Here is a 21541-nt window from a genome sequence, read left to right as displayed (position 1 = left end):
TTTCTCTGTTCTTAAAATTCTCTGAAGCCTGTTTTTCACTAACTGAATTTCAACCCATCAGGGTTATGCTACTCTTGCCTAAATCTGTATAACCCCTTCGCAATACCTGTTCAAAACCTTCAGTGATATCTCAGAGCCATTTTCTCTCTTTAAATGCTGTCATCTTGTCTACCTCATAAATGTTTGTTACTTTAGTTGTTGCGGTCTCCATTCTTTATTTGAAGTAGTACTGACTGCAATCTCTTAATAAAAATGCCACAATGCTACATGGTCAGAAGATAACAAGGATTCGAAATTACAAGGCACTAATATCGGTATGTGCAAAGAAAATAATAGACAAAAAGCAGTAGGTAAAATTGAAGAATTTATGTCAGTATTACTTACTTTTACTGGAGGCTTTCTAGTGATATGAGAAACTAGAAAATTCATAGCAATATCCTCACAATTCATATATTCATCCACTTTGTCTCTTATTGCTTGAGGAAGCCAATATGTGTAAAGGTACGTGTAGTATTTGTGAAAAAATGCAGCACCTGTAAATAATAATGTTACAAGTGTGATTAAATGGCATAAGAACCACCATACTTATCAGCAAAAAAGTGATGATAAGCAAGAAAGAGAAATAAAGTTTCATAGTTGGTAGTCTGAAGTAAAATACACGGGGTTTACACATACTGGGGCCATAAAAAGACCTCCTATAACTTAGGAATTACAACAACTTTTTCTTATTTCTTTAAAAAACATGTTACAGTTTGACTTTCTGTTGACGTTGAGGTGATTAAAAACATCCCACAAGCTCAACTGGACAAGAATGGAGAAGAAAGCCCATCACACTTTGTTAAAGGAACATTCCTGGAGTTAACAAACATACCAACTTAAATCACAGTGACCATAAAGGAATTTGACAACCTCTCCTCCAAAGCATGACTGCAGCGTATTACCTTCTATGTCTTATTCTTCAGTTTGGCATGGAGAAATAATGCAAAGTGTATGTAGAACTGTACCTCTGAACAGTTCAGCAACCCACCAAATGAGAAAACAATAAAATGTTGTGTTCTCACAAAGCACAGTGTTGTGTATTTCACAATTTTGAGGCAAAAGCAGATTACTTAGCATCTAGACAGCAACTTCTGCATGGTGAATACTCATTGCAGATTACCACAGGGATAAATATACAGTCTGCTCTTGCTTTTGTTGCATATAAATGGTCTGCCATCATACACTTCCTGACAGAAAGCACCCAGAAGGGGGAGGGAGGGGGGCAAAACGAAATGAAACATCACGGGTTGAGAGAGTATATGATTTAATGTTAGTTATTACTAAATCAAGTCAAATTTATAGATAACTTGGCACTATGAGCCCACGTATTGGTTTGACATTGTACTCCCTCTGACCTGGATGCATGCAATGATTCAGTTACGAAGGGTGTTAAAAAGTTGTTACAACCTTTCCTGAGGCAAACTGGCCCACAACTGTTGTAACATCTGAGTTGATCCCACACATTTCACCGAGGACACATCCTGGCCAGAAGAGTACCTAAGCAACATGCAGAGAGTTCACAGAGACATGTGCCATGTGTGGATGAGCATTATCCTATCGAAAAAATGGCATCACGATAATGTTGCACAAGGGATAACACATGAGGATGCACTCTGTCTGTAACATACTGTTGTTCGCTCTGAGTTCCCACAATAACAACAGCCATGACCTGAAGTCATACCTAATAGCTCCCCACACCAAGATACCACAGGTAACACTGCTCTGGCTCTCCACACCACTGCAAAATTGGGACCTCTCCCGAAAACATGACCATGACCATGCTCACCGACAATGATCATTTTTTGTGGTGCAGAACTGTGATTCATCACTGAAAATAAGACGTGCCACAGATTTGCAGTTTGCTTCCCAGTAACAAAACTGCTCCAAACACAGCCATTTTTGTTGTGGTGCTAACAGCAGCCTATGCATGGGACAGTAATGTCTGGCTGCTGCTAATCTCCAACCAGTCTCACACAGGGTGAGACACAATGTTGCACTCGTTCTCAGCAAGCAGTCACAGATGTGAAGGGATTACAGTATGCTTGGTGCACAATAGTGTGATCCTCCCTTTGGTGGTCAGACATGGTCAACAGGAATCTTGACGACGAATATGCCTGCACCCACATTTCCAGGATATTGCCAATTTGACCTGTGGGTCAAACAGAAACCGACGACTTCTCGGAAGTTCACTTCTTTTGTCAGTGTATAGCAATGAAGTTTCCTGCACTGCAGTAACCATACAACTATTTCAATTATAAGCAGGACTTCGGCATTCTCTTATTTGTTTTCATCTAAACCAACCATTTACAAATTAAAGTGTTCCATAAAGGGTTCAGTATGGCTTCGGCAAATCGATGTCCCCAGAATCACTCTTCAACATGTATTCATTGGATGTATGAACAAATGTTTCTTTTTTTTTTTTTTTGTTCTGCCTTTGTTATTTCCAAGTTTTACTTACTGGTGGGAACCACAGACACTCATTTAGTTTCACTCTGTATTTATAACCCTCAGAATTAACCCACCACATACAAACAAATGCATGGCATCCCTTTTCAAATTACATGTGTTTCTCATTAGACCACTCAGGTGTAGAGTAAATGCAAAGGTAAATTTGAACAACAATCAGAACAGCAGAGAAGTGAGCAGGGGTTGCACTTGTCTCCCTGACTGGAATGAGGAGACTCTGGTACCTGCAAAAGCTGGCTAATGCACACAAATCAGAGGCATGTGTGACTTTGCACCACTGCATCAACAAACACACACACACACACACACACACACACACACACACACGAGAGAGAGAGACCACTGCATTAATTCTTACAACTAATTCCTCATCTGAGTCCACAGTGGTGGAATGCAATAAAGTTCTCATGTAGCCTTAGAAAAACAAGTCAAATGGGATATATATCTGACAGTTACTTTCAAGTGTAGCACTCCATGATATGTACTGCGACCAGAACTACACACTACATGCTATTTACTGGTTCAACATAAACACCAGAATGTGAAAACACTATGTACCTCAAATCCACTTTGTTGTAATGTTTGAAGAAGGCATTTTTTATTTTCCTACTTCGCCACATGCCTACTTACACATGCTTTTCTTGCTCAATATGCACTTCTGTCACCAGTTTGGGCACTGAATTTTTTAACAACCTGTATCTTAATCTCTCGCTGACACACACACACACACACACACACACACACACACACACACACACACACACACACACACATTCCTGAGTAAATCTCTCTCTCTCTCTCCCTCCCTCTCTCTCTCTCTCTCTCTCTCTCTCTCAAAAACACTTATGAAGCATTAAAGTTCTACCTGTATGTTATTTAAAATCATAATTATGACCCATGGAACATGCACTAAACTGACAGCTGTGTGTTAGATGGGCAGTACTAACAACAAAACACAAGCCTTATTTATGCTTTGGGTGCCTTACAATTTCCTCTTGTCACTGTCCCATCACAATAGTGTGTTTAACACCACCCCCCTCCTCCTCCACCCTCCCCCATTTTCTGAATTTATTGGCAATATGCATTCATAGTCATCCAACTAAGGAGAAATTTTAAGAGAATCAATTAGTTAGCTGTTTTTTTCTTAACTACTACTACAGACTAATTCCACTTACCAGTCAAAACCATAGAGAGTTCACAGGAGTAGTTGGAATTGTACAGCCATCCACTATGGTTCAGGTCCCATGCATGGTAACGTCCAGGGAAACCGACAACACGATCCCTTTGTTCCCGCCACACTCTGAGGCATGTAATAAAACACTTCCATTTGTAATTACTGTTATCATATAAAAGCAGCCGTATAAGCAGTACATGCAATGAATGTGTGACCTCAGCATACAAATAATCACTCTGAAGCCATTTAAAAATGAAAAACATGGTCACACTAAAATAATAAATAACAAAAATGCAGTAGCCCAAAGGGAACCACATTCAGAGAATACAGTCCTAATCATCAACAGCATAAACTATGGCAGGAACATCAGAGAATTACGAGTAATATCATATATTTTCTATCTTATTCCCCCTCAATTTTAAAATAAGGAACCTATTATTTCAAAAGCTTAATAATTACTGTATGCTGTTCAAGCCTGCCCACATTTCTCCTGTTCAAGACCACAGCTTTGTTGGCCAAAAGTGTGTGTGTGTCTGAAAGCATGGCGCAGTATCACCTTTTGTTATGTTTACATCTGCTTTTCAGTAACTCTTCTAGTTTGTGAGTGAATATTCATGCTAATATACATAATTACATTCGATTCTTGAGTTCCTATCAATCACTAATTTTTTAAAGAGTAAACTGCAACTGCTCTTCAGTTAAGAACCTTAAGATGTGACTTCTTTTGAAATCAAAATAATAAATTTGATGAAAAGTTATATGTAAAGTACAACTTAAACAAGTGGTGCTCTGAAGCTTGCAAAACACACACACACACACACACACACACACACACACACACACACACAAGCTGTCAAGTAGTGATTACTTCTATTTATTGCCAGATTAGCAACAGGGGCATGCCCACAGCAGCAGCATCTATGTTACTAAAAACTACCCATCAATAAAATGAAAATAACTCATAAAATTTTCAGATAAAATCAAACTTGCACTTCAAAAAACTAACTTGACAATAAGCTGCAGAACACACAATCCAGTACAATCACAAATTTGTCACTCCTTAAAACAGTCCTGTTAATTAACCCGTTCAGGTCTTGAACATCCCTCCTAAAATTAACTTGATTCAATATTTCCGCAATGCACCTGTTCACCATTTGCAGGAGAATGTTGGATCGCCAAAATATTGTATCGACTTGATTTTAGGATCCAGTAGTGAACCCAAAGAGACTTTCAAGATTTATTGTGCTGGTAAATCCTATGAAGTCTCAACTCATTCAGGTGTTTATTATATGTTAAAATAACTTAGCTATGATAAAATATACATTGACGGATAAGAAGAAGGTTCAGAGAACATCTTGATCTCACTGGCAAAACCTATCTTTGTTTAGCTCCCAGCTGAAGGAACAAAACAACACAGCTGGTGACATAACAAACTAACTGTCAATCCTACACACTGCTGAAAAAGGCAGCCTGCTAAATATTTTGGAACAAATAGAAATTTTTGAATATTTGACAAAAAACATCTTGAAATTATTTTTGAATGAACAGACTGACATAAAAAGCAAAAAATTCATTGAAAATTTCCACAATATTCTCATAAACCTAAAGTGATGAAAAAACATCCCTGTGCCATGCACCAGCAATCCTTGCGACTTGTCCTCTAGTAATGAATCTACTTAGTTTGTGCTCTTTTGGCCGCTTCTGCCTGAATGAATTCTGGGTTCCTACGTAGCGGTGCCCACAGAGGGATGGGTATTTAAGGAGTAGCATAGACAGTACAAGAGAGAGACTCCCGGACAAGTAAACGTGAGTGCAGTGTGGGGACCTTGGCTCTTGGTGGCTTGTTGATAATGGAGGTGGGTCTGTGGCTCTGGCAGAAGGAGCAGTGTGTGCTGTCAGCTGCCTGCCCTGCCCTGCCCTGCCCTGCCCTGTGGTATCTATTCTGTAATATGGTGCTAGGCAGAGCTTCAGAAGAGAGTCGATACTGCAATGACTTCACTGCAGAATAACAGACAGTAATGGTGAGAATTTCTTTGTTCATTTCTGCTATTCTGCTTGTGTGGGCTTGAAATTTTGTAGATATTGTCCATTAAGAGGTGACTGCTGCATGCCCATTGTGTCTCATTCCACCTATGTTCTGTATCATCAATAAGTGCTGATATTACACATTATTATTATTATTATTATTATTATTGGTAGACTATCTGCAAGTACAGTCAGTATCGCTGGTATTCAGTTGAAGCTCTGCAAGAGCGATTAGCTTATTTGTATTTTGGTCCATCTCTCTGTGTTATTGTTTGAAGGAATTTTTTATTATTATTACTGTTATTATTATCTGTCATGTACTATACAAAGTTACTATAACATACAGTGTTTCAACCCAGCTGGTCTTGTAATTGTATTGCGTGACATTTAATGGAACCTACTGAGAGACTGCTGGCAAATTAGCCAGTATTGAGTTCAACAAATACAGCTCATATTAGCACATAACTGGTCCATGCTCAGAAGGTATGGTGAAACTGTTGTACAACTGTTCACAGGTCTTGGCACTGCTGTCATATGTAGGACTTACACAAATTTAATAAGCTTACTTTAGTGTATAATAATAATAATAATAATAATAATAATGTGTAATATCAGCACTTATTGATGATACAGAATAATAATAATACACCCCGTGGAGGCCCGGGAAAAGAATAGGCCTCCGGTATGTTCTGCCAGTCGTAAAAGGCGACGAAAAGAACAAACCACTAATAGGGCTAACCCCCCTTTTAGTGTGATTACTTGGTTCAGGACAGAACTAAAGAAGCCTCGGACAAGCGCCGTCATGGTCGGGGACGGCGCTTGAACCCTATGCCCGCCCACAATGGTAATGACACTGCTAGCCAACTGGAAAATGATTTAAATCCAAATAGAGGTGTTTTGCAGGATATGCTTCCTGCAACCACCCTAGAAGGAAAACAAAGACAGAGGATGAGATGGTCAGATGAAGTTAATCGACACCTCATGTTCTGTTATTACCAAGCAACAAACCTAGGAACCAACACAACTGGATACAGATCACAAGTATACACAACATTTATTACCAGATACCCAGAATTAAAATTTTTAACAGAACAACGTCTAGCTGATCAGATTCGTGTAGTAATAAAAAATAACAGGATACCCCAGTCAGAATTAGAAAACATCAAACAACAAGTACAACAAATACTGGAACAAAATAATGTGCAATTAGAAGAAGAAGAAAATACAGTAATGGACTCAAACATCCCAGAGCAAACAAACAAAGAACAACACACATCAATTAAACAATCAGAGGAAAATGAAATTTTAAGACAGCCACCAGCACGAGCACAAATAGAACACGAAGTGACACACATGTTAGATATAGAAGAAAAATTTCAGTTGACATATATAGAATACAAAGACACAAATACAGACATTAGATCATTCTTGCATAGACCACCAAATAGCCCACAAGTCGAAACAACAATAAAAACTATCAACACAATCATACACAACAAAATAAATGAATACACAACTATGGAAGAGTTACAACTACTGGTTTATGTAGGAGCACTCACTACACTAAATATACACACTAGGCAGATATCAGAACCAACCAACACACAGAAGAAACCCACAAAACCAGCATGGCAACACAGGCTACAGATCAGAATAGAAAAACTGAGAAAAGACATCGGGCAGTTAACACAATTTATAAGAAATGAAATATCAGACAAAAAACGAAAAAGGTTAGGTAAAATCTCACAACAAGAAGCAATAGAGCAATTAGATGAAAAGAAGCAAAAATTACAAGCTTTGGCGAAACGACTTAGAAGATACAAAAAAAGTGAAAATAGAAGGAAACAAAACCAAACATTCAACACAAACCAAAAGAAATTTTACCAAACAATAGATAACACACACATAAAAATAGACAATCCACCAAACATAAGAGACATGGAACACTTCTGGAGCAGCATATGGTCAAACCCGGTACAACATAACAGGCATGCACGGTGGATACAAGCAGAAACAGATACATACAAGATGATACCACAAATGCCTGAAGTGATAATTTTGCAACATGAAGTCACCCGAGCAATTAATTCTACACACAATTGGAAAGCCCCTGGAAATGATAAAATAGCAAATTTCTGGCTAAAGAAGTTCACCTCAACACATTCACATCTAACTAAATTATTTAACAGTTACATTGCAGACCCATACATATTCCCTGATACACTTACACATGGAATAACTTATCTGAAACCTAAAGATCAAGCAGACACAGCAAACCCAGCTAAATATCGCCCCATAACATGCCTACCAACAATCTACAAAATATTAACTTCAGTCATTACACAGAAATTAATGACACATACAACACAGAACAAAATTATAAATGAAGAACAAAAAGGCTGCTGCAAAGGAGCGCGAGGATGTAAAGAGCAACTGATAATAGATGCAGAGGTGACATATCAAGCTAAAACTAAACAAAGGTCTCTACACTACGCATACATTGATTACCAAAAAGCTTTTGATAGTGTACCCCACTCATGGTTACTACAAATATTGGAAATATACAAAGTAGATCCTAAATTGATACAGTTCCTAAACATAGTAATGAAAAACTGGAAAACCACACTTAATATCCAAACAAATTCAGATAATATCACATCACAGCCAATACAGATTAAGCGTGGAATATACCAAGGAGACTCATTAAGTCCTTTCTGGTTCTGCCTTGCTCTGAACCCACTATCCAACATGCTAAATAATACAAATTATGGATACAATATTACTGGAACATACCCACACAAAATCACACATTTGCTATACATGGATGATCTAAAACTACTGGCAGCAACAAATCAACAACTCAACCAATTACTAAAGATAACAGAAGTATTCAGCAATGATATAAGTATGGCGTTTGGAACAGACAAATGTAAGAAAAATAGCATAGTCAAGGGAAAACACACTAAACAAGAAGATTACATATTGGATAACCACAGCGACTGCATAGAAGCGATGGAAAAAACGGATGCCTATAAATATCTAGGATACAGACAAAAAATAGGAATAGATAATACAAATATTAAAGAAGAACTAAAAGGAAAATATAGACAAAGACTAACAAAAATACTGAAAACAGAATTGACAGCAAGAAACAAGACCAAAGCTATAAATACTTATGCCATACCAATATTGACCTACTCATTTGGAGTAGTGAAATGGAGTAACACAGACCTAGAAGCACTCAATACACTTACATGATCACAATGCCATAAATATAGAATACATCACATACATTCAGCAACAGAAAGATTCACATTAAGCAGAAAGGAAGGAGGAAGGGGATTTATCGATATAAAAAACCTACATTATGGACAGGTAGACAATTTAAGAAAATTCTTCATAGAACGAGCAGAAACTAGCAAAATACACAAAGCAATCACTCATATAAATACATCGGCTACACCACTACAATTTCATAACCACCTCTACAACCCGTTAGACCACATAACATCAACAGATACGAAGAAAGTAAATTGGAAAAAGAAAACACTTCATGGCAAGCACCCGTATCATCTAACACAGCCACACATCGATCAAGACGCATCCAACACATGGCTAAGAAAAGGCAATATATACAGTGAGACAGAAGGATTCATGATTGCAATACAGGATCAAACAATAAACACCAGGTATTACAGCAAGCATATTATTAAAGATCCCAATACCACAACAGATAAATGCAGACTTTGTAAACAGCAAATAGAAACAGTAGATCACATCACAAGCGGATGTACAATACTAGCAAATACAGAATACCCCAGAAGACATGACAATGTCGCAAAAATAATACATCAACAGCTTGCCTTACAACATAAACTTTTAAAACAACAAGTTCCTACATACAAGTATGCACCACAAAATGTACTGGAGAATGATGAATACAAATTATACTGGAACAGAACCATTATAACAGATAAAACAACGCCACATAACAAACCTGACATCATACTCACCAATAAAAAGAAGAAATTAACACAACTAATCGAAATATCCATACCCAATACAACAAATATACAAAAGAAAACAGGAGAAAAAATTGAAAAATACATCCAACTGGCTGAGGAAGTCAAAGACATGTGGCATCAGGATAAAGTTGACATCATACCAATTATACTATCAACTACAGGAGTCATACCACACAATATCCACCAGTACATCAATGCAATAGAGCTACATCCAAACGTATATATACAACTACAGAAATCCGTAATTATTGATACATGTTCAATTACCCGAAAGTTCCTAAATGCAATATAACACATACCGTACAGTTAATAGGAAGTGACGCTTGATCAAGGTCCGCGTCACTTTCCATTCTCAACCAGACTTAACGTCTGAGAAAGTAAAGAAATAATAATACAAGATGTACAACTTTGCTTCCGCCGTTTGCCAATAGGTGGCAACAACGGTAAGTAGCAGTTGAAAGAAACAGATCGCAGACGTCAGGCAGTTAGCTTGAACCTCGGTCAACATAACCTCATTCAAACATTAGTCAATTTGTACCTGCATCAAAAGTTGTTCTCTATTGAAAATGTCAATTTACGAGCCTAATTCTCGTCATTTGCGGGAGGTGTTACTGTTGTGTTTCAATATGAAGAAAAAAGCGGCTGAGTCTCATCAAATGCTCTCAAGTATGTATGGTAAGGACGCTATTAGTGAAAGAACATGCCGTGAGTGGTTCCAACGCTTCAAGAACGGTGATTTTAACGTCGTAGACCAGCATAGTTGTGGAAGACAGAATGTTTTCGAAGATGCAGAACTGGAGACATTGCTGCGTGAAGACTCATGTCAAACTCAAGAAGAATTGGCACAATTAGTGGGAGTTACACAGTAAGACATTTCAAAATGTCTCACGGCTATGGGCATGATTCAGAAAGAAGGAACTTGGGTCCCGTGTGAGTTGAAACCAAGAGACATTGAATGGCGTTTGTGTGTTTGTGAACAGTTGCTTCATAGACAAAAATGAAAGGGATTTCTGTATCGCATTGTGACCAGGGACGAAAAATGGGTTCATTACGATAACCCTAAATGCAAAAAATTATGGGGATATGCCGACCTTGCTTCCACGTCGACGGCCAATCCGAATATACACGGCTCCAAGATCATGCTCTGCATTTGGTGGGACCAGCTTGGCATTGTATACTATGAGGTGTTAAAACCAAGTGAAAAAATCACAGGTACTCATTATCAAATGCAATTAATGCGTTTCAGCAGAGCGTTAAAAGACAAATGGCCACAATACAGCGAGAGGCACAATAAAGCAATTTTGCAATGCTCAACCCCACATTGCAAAAGAGGTCAAAACGTACTTGGAAACATAAAAATTGGAAGTCCTACCCCACACGCCATATTCTCCAGACATTGCGCCCTCTGACTATCACCTGTTCCGATCAATGATGCATGGCCTGGCTGACCAACACATCTAATGAAGAAGTCACAAATTGGATCGATTCATGGATCGCTTCAAAAGATGAACAATTTTTTCGATGTGGGATTTGTACACTGCCCGAAAGATGGTAGAAAGTAGTGGTCAGTGATAGAAAATACTTTGAATTATATATGTGCAACCAATTTGCTTCATTAAAGCTGCAAATGTTGGTGAAAAAATGGCAGAAGCAAGGTTGTACACCTTTCAATAATAATAATAATAATAATAATAATAATAATGTACATCCAAACTTATATATACAACTACAGAAATCCGTAATTATTGATACATGTTCAATTACCCGAAAGTTCCTAAACGCAATATAACATATTCCGTACAGTTAAAAGGAAGTCACGCTTGATCAAGGTCCGCGTCACTTTCAATTTTTGACCAGACATAACGTCTGAGAAAAGAAATAAATATTAATAATGATGATGATGATGATGATTGTAGCACACTAATTAGACTATTACGTCACTTGATTTGTTCGCTGTATTAAAATTTCCATGAGGTCATAAATTTTAAGTTCCATTTATTAAATATTTTCAGAACTGCTTAAAGTCTTGCCTTGGCAAACTCATCACATATACCTTCTCGTGTGTCAGTAAAGCTGCCTTTTATTATAAGAGTACATCTTTACTAGTTCTGAGTACACTTTATTTAATATTGTGTGGTTGCGTAACTAGGCAGCAGGCCATGATTAGAAATTATTTTGAAACTTCCTGGCAGATTAAAACTGTGTGCCCGACCGAGACTCGAACTCGGGACCTTTGCCTTTCGCGGGCAAGTGCTCTACCATCTGAGCTACCGAAGCACGACTCACGCCCGGTACTCACAGCTTTACTTCTGCCAGTATCTCGTCTCCTACCTTCCAAACTTTACAGAAGCTCTCCTGCGAACCTTGCAGAACTAGCACTCCTGAAAGAAAGGATATATGTTTCTGGAAACATCCCCCAGGCTGTGGCTAAGCCATGTCTCCGCTATATCCTTTCTTTCAGGAGTGCTAGTTCTGCAAGGTTCGCAGGAGAGCTTCTGTAAAGTTTGGAAGGTAGGAGACGAGATACTGGCAGAAGTAAAGCTGTGAGTACCGGGCGTGAGTCGTGCTTCGGTAGCTCAGATGGTAGAGCACTTGCCCGCAAAAGGCAAAGGTCCCGAGTTCGAGTCTCGGTCGGGCACACAGTTTTAATCTGCCAGGAAGTTTCATACCAGCGCACACTCTGTTGCAGAGTGAAAATCTCATTCTGGAAACATCCCCCAGGCTGTGGCTAAGCCATGTCTCCGTTATGTCCTTTCTTTCAGGAGTGCTAGTTCTGCAAGGTTCGCACGAGAGCTTCTGTAAAGTTTGGAAGGTAGGAGACGAGATACTGGCAGAAGTAAAGCTGTGAGTACCGGACGTGAGTCGTGCTTCGGTAGCTCAGATGGTAGAGCACTTGCCCGCGAAAGGCAAAGGTCCCGAGTTCGAGTCTCGGTCGGGCACACAGTTTTAATCTGCCAGGAAGTTTCATATCAGCGCACACTCCGCTGCAGAGTGAAAATCTCATTCTAGAAATTATTTTGTTCAAATGATGGTTAAATGAGAGGTAGTGGAATTTTAATTGTAGTTAGAATAATAATTTGGGCTACTGCTGTTTTTGATCAGACCAAAACTTTGCTTTCCTTCCAACAAGCGGGGCCATAGGGACACACCTTATCAGCCTATCAGCGCACGCAGCTGACCTTTTAACTAGCGGCACAGCGATTTCACAGTTAGCCATGATTTCACTATGCTCTTATACTGATCTCACCATACATCATTGTCTTGGTACTGGATTCATTGTGTCTTAGGTTCCGATCTTGGTTAACTCACTGGACTTGTTATTTCGTTGTGCCAACTCCATTGTCTTTCCCTCTCATTGTGTCCACCTGTTTACTCTCGGTGACTTGCTGCTGAGTACTGCGGCTAATCAGCCAGTTTCTGTTGGTTTTCAAATCATCCATGGTCTTGTCAGATGCTGGTTACTATAAAGTGTTTCTTCCCAAATTCAAAGAACTGAGTAAGTTATCCTTCCCACTGCCCATCCTGGTCTCATCACAGCTTGTGCTCTGACCCTGATCAATGGGACATTAAAAACTAATCTTCCTTCCCATTGAACGCACATTCACTTCTCCATCTGTAAAAATATGTACTGAAATTTACAACTATGGGCAGAGACAGGAAAAAATGTTTCATTTTTTGCTTAATTTCTTCAGTGTAATGCTTAGCCAATTTGGGTATTTTTCCGCTTGCAATGTTATTTTCTGATGGCTTCTTTTTGAATTATGCTCTCTACTTTTTACCTCAAATATCTAGGAAGTAAGTTAAACAAGAATGGGAACAGCAAGGATGAAATTTTGCAGGGGATAGAAAATTGTTCATAATTTTGTTATTGTGTACTGGACATAATTAGAAATTGGAAAACATCTGAAAAAGAGCCTGATATAAAAGTCTTTATTTACTAGTTCAGATCTATGGGTCAGAATGTTGAACTTGGACAATGAAAGATCTAACAAGGGAACCTCCCCATCGCATCCTCCTCAGATTTAGTTATAAGTTGACACTGAACACAGATCAATCGAGAAAACAGGAAGAAGTTGTGTGGAACTATGAAAAAAAATAAACAAAATATACAAACTGAGTAGTCCATGCGCAAGATAGGCAACATCAAGGATAGTGTGAGCTCAGGAGTGCCGTGGTCCTGTGGTTAGCGTGAGCAGCTGTGGAAAGAGAGGTCCTTGGTTCAAGTCTTCCCTCGAGCGAAAAGTTTAATTTTTTATTTTCATACAATTATTATCTGTCTGTCTGTCCATCTGATGTGAGGTAACTGCACCATAGCATGGGGACGCTACACCTAAACAAACATCGAAACACACAACGTCAGTAGACTACAGTGCACGGAAGAGAGAGTATTCCTGCTAACGAGGCTCCCTGGCTGGCAGTTGACTGTTCGCTACTTTGGACGAGAGTGCATTAAATACGTGAGATGTATTCTGTGGGCAATATGAATCCAGCAAATATTGCTCACTACTTCAATAACAAGGTCAATGAATATTTTCCGAACTGTAAGGAATCAGAAAGTTCCTTAAGGGATCAAACGATTGTCGAACATTTGTATGATTATTTCCTACATTTGTTGATAAACAGTACATGTGGTGATGATGGTACCTTGCTGATTGCTGCGGGGCTGTATGTACCAGATGATGAGATTGTTGACGATCCATACGAAGAACACGAAGAGGAAATACTGCGACTTCAATCTGATGGTATTTCTTTGGGTTACATGAAGGAAATGCTCCAATACAGGTTACTGTCCAAACCAATTAAAAGACGCAAATATAGATTATGAAGTGAAGTAACAAATAAATTTAGATTTACAGGGATGGAGGAAAAAAGCTCAATTAAATATTGCAAACAAGTCATGGAACGAGGTGGAACCCGAAGACAGAAGTTCAGTGAACTAGAAAACCTTGTATACTGACAATTTATTAAGTGCAGTGCATGATACAGACCTACATATTTGGGGATTGCATTACGCTAAACAAATCGGCCTGGGCTTCAAGGCTTCACCTCATTGGTTTGTCACGTTCAAAAGAAAATACAAAATTACGAGCAGGATGATTACGAAATATGTAAGCAAGAACTACGCGAATAAACTGGAAGAACTTTTAGAGTGTTCCAAGACATTTCTTACATAAACTAACATCAGATTCCAACAGTATGAAGACGCATATATTATCAACACAGATCAGTCCAGTTTTAACTATGAAATGAAATCGACCCGCACATTATCGTTAGTTGGAGAAGGCGACACGGAATGTACTGTAGACCAGCTGCATGCCACTTCACAGTTTTAGCATACAATATGCTCTGAACAAAGCAGGATTTCTTTTACCTACATTTTATTTATGTTTGCAGGAAAAAAATGGTGTATTTGGACCGCAAGTTCAGCAACAGGTGAATAGGGAACTCGCGCAAATGCCGAATGTCATTGAGAATTGCAGTGCGTCAGAAAAAAATGGAGAAAAGACTAGTGAAAGACTTTAATGAACGTGTGATTGCTCCTTATGCAGACAAAGATTTTGCCTTACTTCTTGACAGCTATACAGGACAGAAGGATCAGGCATTGTACAATTTTAGTGTGGGAGTAGACATTATTACCATTCTTCCAGGTTGTACACCTCTTGTGCAACCGTTAGACGTGTTTGGTTTTCAGCAAGTGGAATACTTTGGGCAAAGAATCTATGATTTTGCGAAGCTGCACAGGTACACAGAGCAGAATTGTTTACGTGATCGTGTGTCAATTATCAAAGTTCAGGCACTCGCACATAATCAACTTTGCTCTCCAAAATTCCAGGACACGTTCAGATTCGCTTGGACATATGCAGGAATTGACGGTCTACACACGGAAAAATTTGAAAACGTTAAAAACATATGTTTTGACAGAGCACAGGGAAAACTACAACTGTGAAACTGTTGCATTCATTTGTTTCAGTTTATGTGACAAACTCTTATGTTTTCATCACTTTTTTGGGAGTGATTATCACATCCACAAGAAAATCTAAATCGAGCAAGGTAGAAGAATCTTTTTATCCATTCGCCAAGTGTACAAGATAGGTGGGTCGACAACATATTCCTGTCATGTGATGCACATGCCATCACCAGTGTCATATAGAATACATCAGACGTGTTTTCCTGTGGAGGAATTGGTTGACCTATGACCTTGCGATCAAATGTTTTCAGTTCCCAATGGAGAGGTATGTCCTTTCGTCTACTAATCGGACAGTTTTGCAGTGCGGTCGCAAAACACAGACACTAAACTTATTACAGTGAACAGAGACGTCAGTGAACGGACAGATCATAACTTTGCGAAAATAAAGAAAGTAAACTTTTCATTCGAGGGAAGACTTGAACCAAGGACCTCTCGTTCCGATGCATTCTACGATGGATCCTAGGTAAGATGAGAAGGGACAGGATAAGAAGCAAGAAACTATGGAGAGACATAGGGTTAAATGATTTGGCCACATTAAAAGACTGGGACAAGGAAGACTTCCAAGAAGAGCCCTAGAATGCACTGAATATTAAGGAGACCCACTGGAAGATCAGAAATGAAATGGAGATACCAGGTGAAGAATGATGTGAATCAAAGTGGACTACACTGGGAGGATATGCTGAACAATAGACTGTGTCAGAAAAAAGTAGATTGGAAAAGGCTTTGCTAAGGACCTGCATAAGCAGAAATGCTTCAGGAAGAAGAAGATTTTTGTTGCTTTTCATTATTTTTATGTCTTATATTGAAATGAACATGCACCTATTAATTATATTATAAAACTGACATAAAACATCTCATTTATTTTCCTTTACTTAGAAAAGAAAATTTACTTCAGACCTCTTAAAACTAACCAATTACAGAAGAAATAGCTCTGCATCCAAACAATATTCAAAGTTTTTCAAAAGATAGCATTCCCATAACTTCAATATACTGTCGGTACTATAATATGAGCTGTCCTATTTATCTTGACCACTCCCATGTAACTTTTCCTACAGAAGCAAAATTAAAAAAAAGTATCAATCAAATGTTGTTTAGCTACCAGTGAGACATTAATCAACATGACTGTGTTTCTTTTAACTTAAAACAATGGAAAATCCAGAATGGAATAATGATAACATTAAGAAAAGGATAGTTGCTACTCATCATACAGCGGAGACACTTAATAGCAGATCGTCACAACAAAAAGACTGTCAGCAAGAAGCTTTCGGCCAAAAACGCCTTCATCTGAAACACACACACACACACACACACACACACACACACACACACACACACTAATGCAACTCTCTCTCACACACATGACCACAGTATCGGCTGCTGAGGCCAGACCAACCTCTTCTTGTAACTTGGTTGTTATGAAGATACGCACTCCCTGTCATTCAATCAGTAGTCTTCAGTTGAAGTTTTGTGCAAATACTACATACACAAATGAAAGATAAGCTAGAAATACTAGTTAGCTACACTACATTTAACTGTATGGTGAATAACAGAACATTATTGCAATTACTGATCTGGTAACTTACACTTTTTATAACGAGTAGCATTTCTACCCTATCATCATTGATGTAAATTGTACCCACACAAAGCTTCACTGATGAAAACTGACTGCCTTTTCCTTGTGTTTCCATTTATTTACTGTCAACTAGAGCAACAGGTGAGTTACATTACCCTGGGTACCATTACTGTGTGGTTATACAGAAGAGTCAAAGTCATTTTTGTGTTAATTTTTAATAATGTCACACTTATGTGAATGGCACATTGTAATAAAATTTTGAACATATCTTGAAAAGAGGAATTGGATTACCAAATAAAAAATACAGGGTGTTATTTAAAAAGATGAACAAGGTTACAAGAAACACAATCATGCTGCTTAATGTTGCGCTGGTACCTACAAAAAACGTCTGCTTGATACTTATTATCATTGTATCATGACCTGCCATTAGGCACCAATACTGGTATGGTGACATAGGGCTGAAACACAAGCATCAGTGTGCATTACACTTGCAGTCTGTCAATACGCACAGCTTTACATCGACATCTACTTCTATACTCTGCAAATTACCATGATGCGCATGGCAGAGGGTACTGGAGTTTCTTCCTGTTCCATTCATGTATGGAGCGCAAAAAGAATGACTGATTGAATGCCTCTGTGCACGCAGTAATTACTCTAATCTTATCCTCATGACGCCTATGTGAGTGATATGGAGGGGGCTGTAGTATATTCCTACAGACATAATTTAAACCAATCCTTGAAACTTTGTTGATAGACTTTCTTGGAATATTCTATGTCGACATTCAAGAGTGTTCCAGTTCAGACCCTGCAGTATCTCTGTGACACTCTCCAATGGATTAAACAAACCTGTGACTATCCATGCTGCCCTTCTCTATATACATTCAATTCTGCTGTTAGTCCTATTTGGTACAGGTCTCCCACACTTCAGCAATATTCTAGAACTGGTCACACAAGTAATTTGTAAGCAATCTCCTTTGTAGACTGATTGCACTTCCCCAGTTTTTTACCAATAAACTGAAGTCTACCACCTGCTTTACCCATGGCTGAGCCTATGTGATCATTCCATTTCATATCCCCACAAAGTGTTACACCCGAGTATTTGTATGGGTTGGCCGATTCCAACAGTGACTCACCGATATTATAGTCATAGGATACCATGTTTTTTCACTTTTGTGAAGTGCACAAATTTACAAAGCAAGTTTCCAGTCTTAGTACCACTCTGAAATATTACCAAGATCTGACTGAAAATTTACGCAGCTTCTTTCAGAAAGTACTTCATTATAGATAACTGCATCATCTGCAAAAACTATGAGATTACTATTATCATTGTCTGCAAGGTCATTAATATACGACAAGAACAGCAAGGACCCTGACACACTTACGTGGGCACACCTGAAGTTACTTCTACATCTGATGATGACTCTCCATCTGAAATAACATGTTGAGTCTCCCTATCAAAAAGTCCTCAATCCAGTCACAAATTTCACTTGACACGCCATATGATTGTACTTTTGACAAAAACCTTAGGTGTGGTACTGAGTCAAATGCTTTTCAGAAATCAAGAAGTACTGCACTACCTGACTGCCTTGATCCAAAGCCCTCTGTATGTCATGTGGGAAAAGTATGATGGGTCTCACATAATCAACATTTTGGGAATCCATGATGGTCGGAATGGAGGTGGTCATCCTGTTCAAGACACCTCATTATGTTTGAGCTCAGAATATGTTCTAAGATTCTACAACAAATCGATGTCAACGATATTGGACTGTAGTTTTGTGAACCACGTCCACTATCCTTCTTGTAGACGAGAGAGATCTGTGTTTTTTTCCAAGAAGTGGGCACAGTTTTTTGTTCGAGGGATCTATGATAGGTTATAATTAGAAGAGGGGCTAACTCAGCTACAAATTGGTACAGAATCTGACAAGGATTCCATTGAGCCCTGGAACTTTGTTCAATTTTAATGATTTCAGCTGTTTCTCAAGACCTTAACACTAATACTTATTTCATTCATCTTTTCAATGGTTCAAGGATTAAACCGGGGCAATTCTCTTGGGTTTTCCTTTTATAAAGGAACATTTGGAAACTGAGTTAAGCATTTCAGCTTTTGCTTTGCTGCCCTGAATTTCAGTTATTGTCTCATTTGCTTTGGACTGCACACTAACTTGGTGCCATTAACATCCTTTACAAATGATCAGAATTTCTTCAGGTTCTCTGAAAGATCATTTGGCAATATTCTGCTACAGTAGTCATTGAAGGCATCACACATTGCTCCCTTGATAGCCAAATGCATTTCATGAGCATCTCTATCTATAGCCCTAGGCTTTGTTTGATACCTATTATGTAGCAATCTCTGTTTCTTTAGAAGTTCCTTTAGACTGACTGTATACCATAGAAATTCCCCACCATTATGGATTGTCTATTGGGTACATATCTATCCAGTGTGTGGTCAAGTGTTCTTTTAAACTTGAGCCATAGTTCCTCTATATGCTCCTGTCCTGAGTTGAAAGTTTCAAGTCCCTCATTGAGATATGACTCTACTGACTTTTTATCTAGTTTACTCATAAAGCTGTTTCATCTAAACAACAGCAATAGTGCTGCTGCACTTCGTGGGTATTGATGCCTTAAAGGAGTATGGCAAGGTCCTCTTTCAGCATCAGCATTGAAGAACTTGATTTGGAAGTTTGAATTACCTGGTGATTTGGGAATTTCTCCTGGGAGAGACCACTGGCAATTGCACCACAAATTGCTAAAGAAGTTACTGTTGCCAAGACTGAGAGTGCTGGACGCAATGTGCATGAGTATTTGCACGTTCCGTGGCCCACCGTTCAGAAAGTGCTGCAAAGAATTGTGAAATGTAATCTGTACAAACTTCACACTACTCACTACCTTTTGCCATGTGAAGTTTGTAACCCGGAATGTAAACGTGGTATGCAATAAACAAATGTTACCCTCTCATGTGAAAATGAAAATGTATTTCTTTCAATGATTTATTGGTTACTTCTCTTCCGTATTTCCTTACAAATGTTTCCATACAATTAATTGTCTTACAATCACTCATTTTTCATGGGGACCTCTCAAGCAGCAAAAGTTTATAATAAGTACCCTATAAGTACCATGTCGATTTACTTGTTTGAAAATATTAAAGGGCTGATTTGCTGATTTTCATATTTACATTTGTGTACTACAAAAATATAGACTGCACACTTTAACAGGGTCCCTGACCAGAGGATACAATATGTTAAAGCTTGCAATTGGTCTGTAGCACAGTGGCTGTCGAAATGAGCTCTGCCTCCTTCTTCCAGAGCAACAAGCATAAAGTTTATAAAAGAAACAAACATATGATGAATTAATGCATCGCAGAAGTGACTTTAAGATTAATGGCAAGTCACTAGAAGGAAAGTACAGCTTCTTTGTTCATATTTGGAAATAATGTCAACAATCACTACACACAACACTGCACATGAAACGCTAGATTCACAATGGCTCCTTTTTGTTATGGTACACAATACTTTTACGTAGCTGAGGCTGGTAATGAGTATAAACATTCTGGTGTGGCATGAAGTAAGCTGACTTTCACCAGAGAGGGGCCAAGTTACAGTAGGAGACAAGTTACAGTATGCAATCTGCATGCAGTTATATTAAATGTACTGCACTGAAGATCTCTCCAAAATATGACTTTTTCCTATGATGTCTTGTAAAAAGCAGCCAAGAAATTTCACTTCGGCAGATAAAGCCGTTACCGGTTGATGCCTCATCTAGACATCAGCTTTTAAACAGTAACCAGACAGTTATTTTAAGGTTATATGTGTATCTCAGCCATAAGAATAAAAATCATGATCCAATTTCCACATTAAATAACTATCAGCTACCAATATCAATGTCTTCAGATTTATAAGATTTTTATGTGGTAACAGAAAAATACCAAATTTCACTAGTTTTGTAAAAATGTCAATTTCATGTTATGTCATAAAATCTGCTGATTTTGTGATATTTGTCATGTTTCATTTACATGAAATTTTCCTGTCCCTAAGTACGGGGTGACATTTCACAGCAGACTGAAGCACCTATTCTGAGTAACGTACACTTATCTTCTCACTATTTTTAATTACAATTTGGGAAATCTGATATTACTTTTCATCCTGTAGGATGGCAGGTCAAATGCTCTACAAACCTACATCCAATACAATAAAGCAGAAGTATGGAACAAATATTTAAAACATGAAAGGTTATCATAGAATTTGGGAAATGCCTCTACTCTATAACCAAAAATC

At 38.4% G+C, this 21541-nt stretch overlaps 1 protein-coding gene across 6 annotated transcripts in view; it reads right to left on the bottom strand.

Moving 5' to 3' along the window:
• The window catches only part of LOC126235988 (exostosin-3), a 155777-nt gene that overhangs the window by 12860 nt on the left and 121376 nt on the right, over nt 1-21541 (bottom strand). For all 6 annotated transcript variants that reach the window (XM_049944981.1, XM_049944979.1, XM_049944983.1 and 3 more), the window contains 2 exons: nt 3681-3805; nt 385-533 (listed from right to left, as the gene is read on the bottom strand). In XM_049944981.1, coding sequence (XP_049800938.1) covers nt 385-533; nt 3681-3805 — 274 coding nt within the window. The remainder of the gene's footprint in view (nt 1-384; nt 534-3680; nt 3806-21541) is intronic.

Source organism: Schistocerca nitens, chromosome 2 (genome assembly GCF_023898315.1).
Source record: "Schistocerca nitens isolate TAMUIC-IGC-003100 chromosome 2, iqSchNite1.1, whole genome shotgun sequence".
Taxonomy (NCBI): domain Eukaryota; kingdom Metazoa; phylum Arthropoda; class Insecta; order Orthoptera; family Acrididae; genus Schistocerca; species Schistocerca nitens.
The sequence above is the reverse complement of the archived record's forward strand: the minus strand, read 5'-3'. Positions and strand labels throughout refer to the sequence as shown.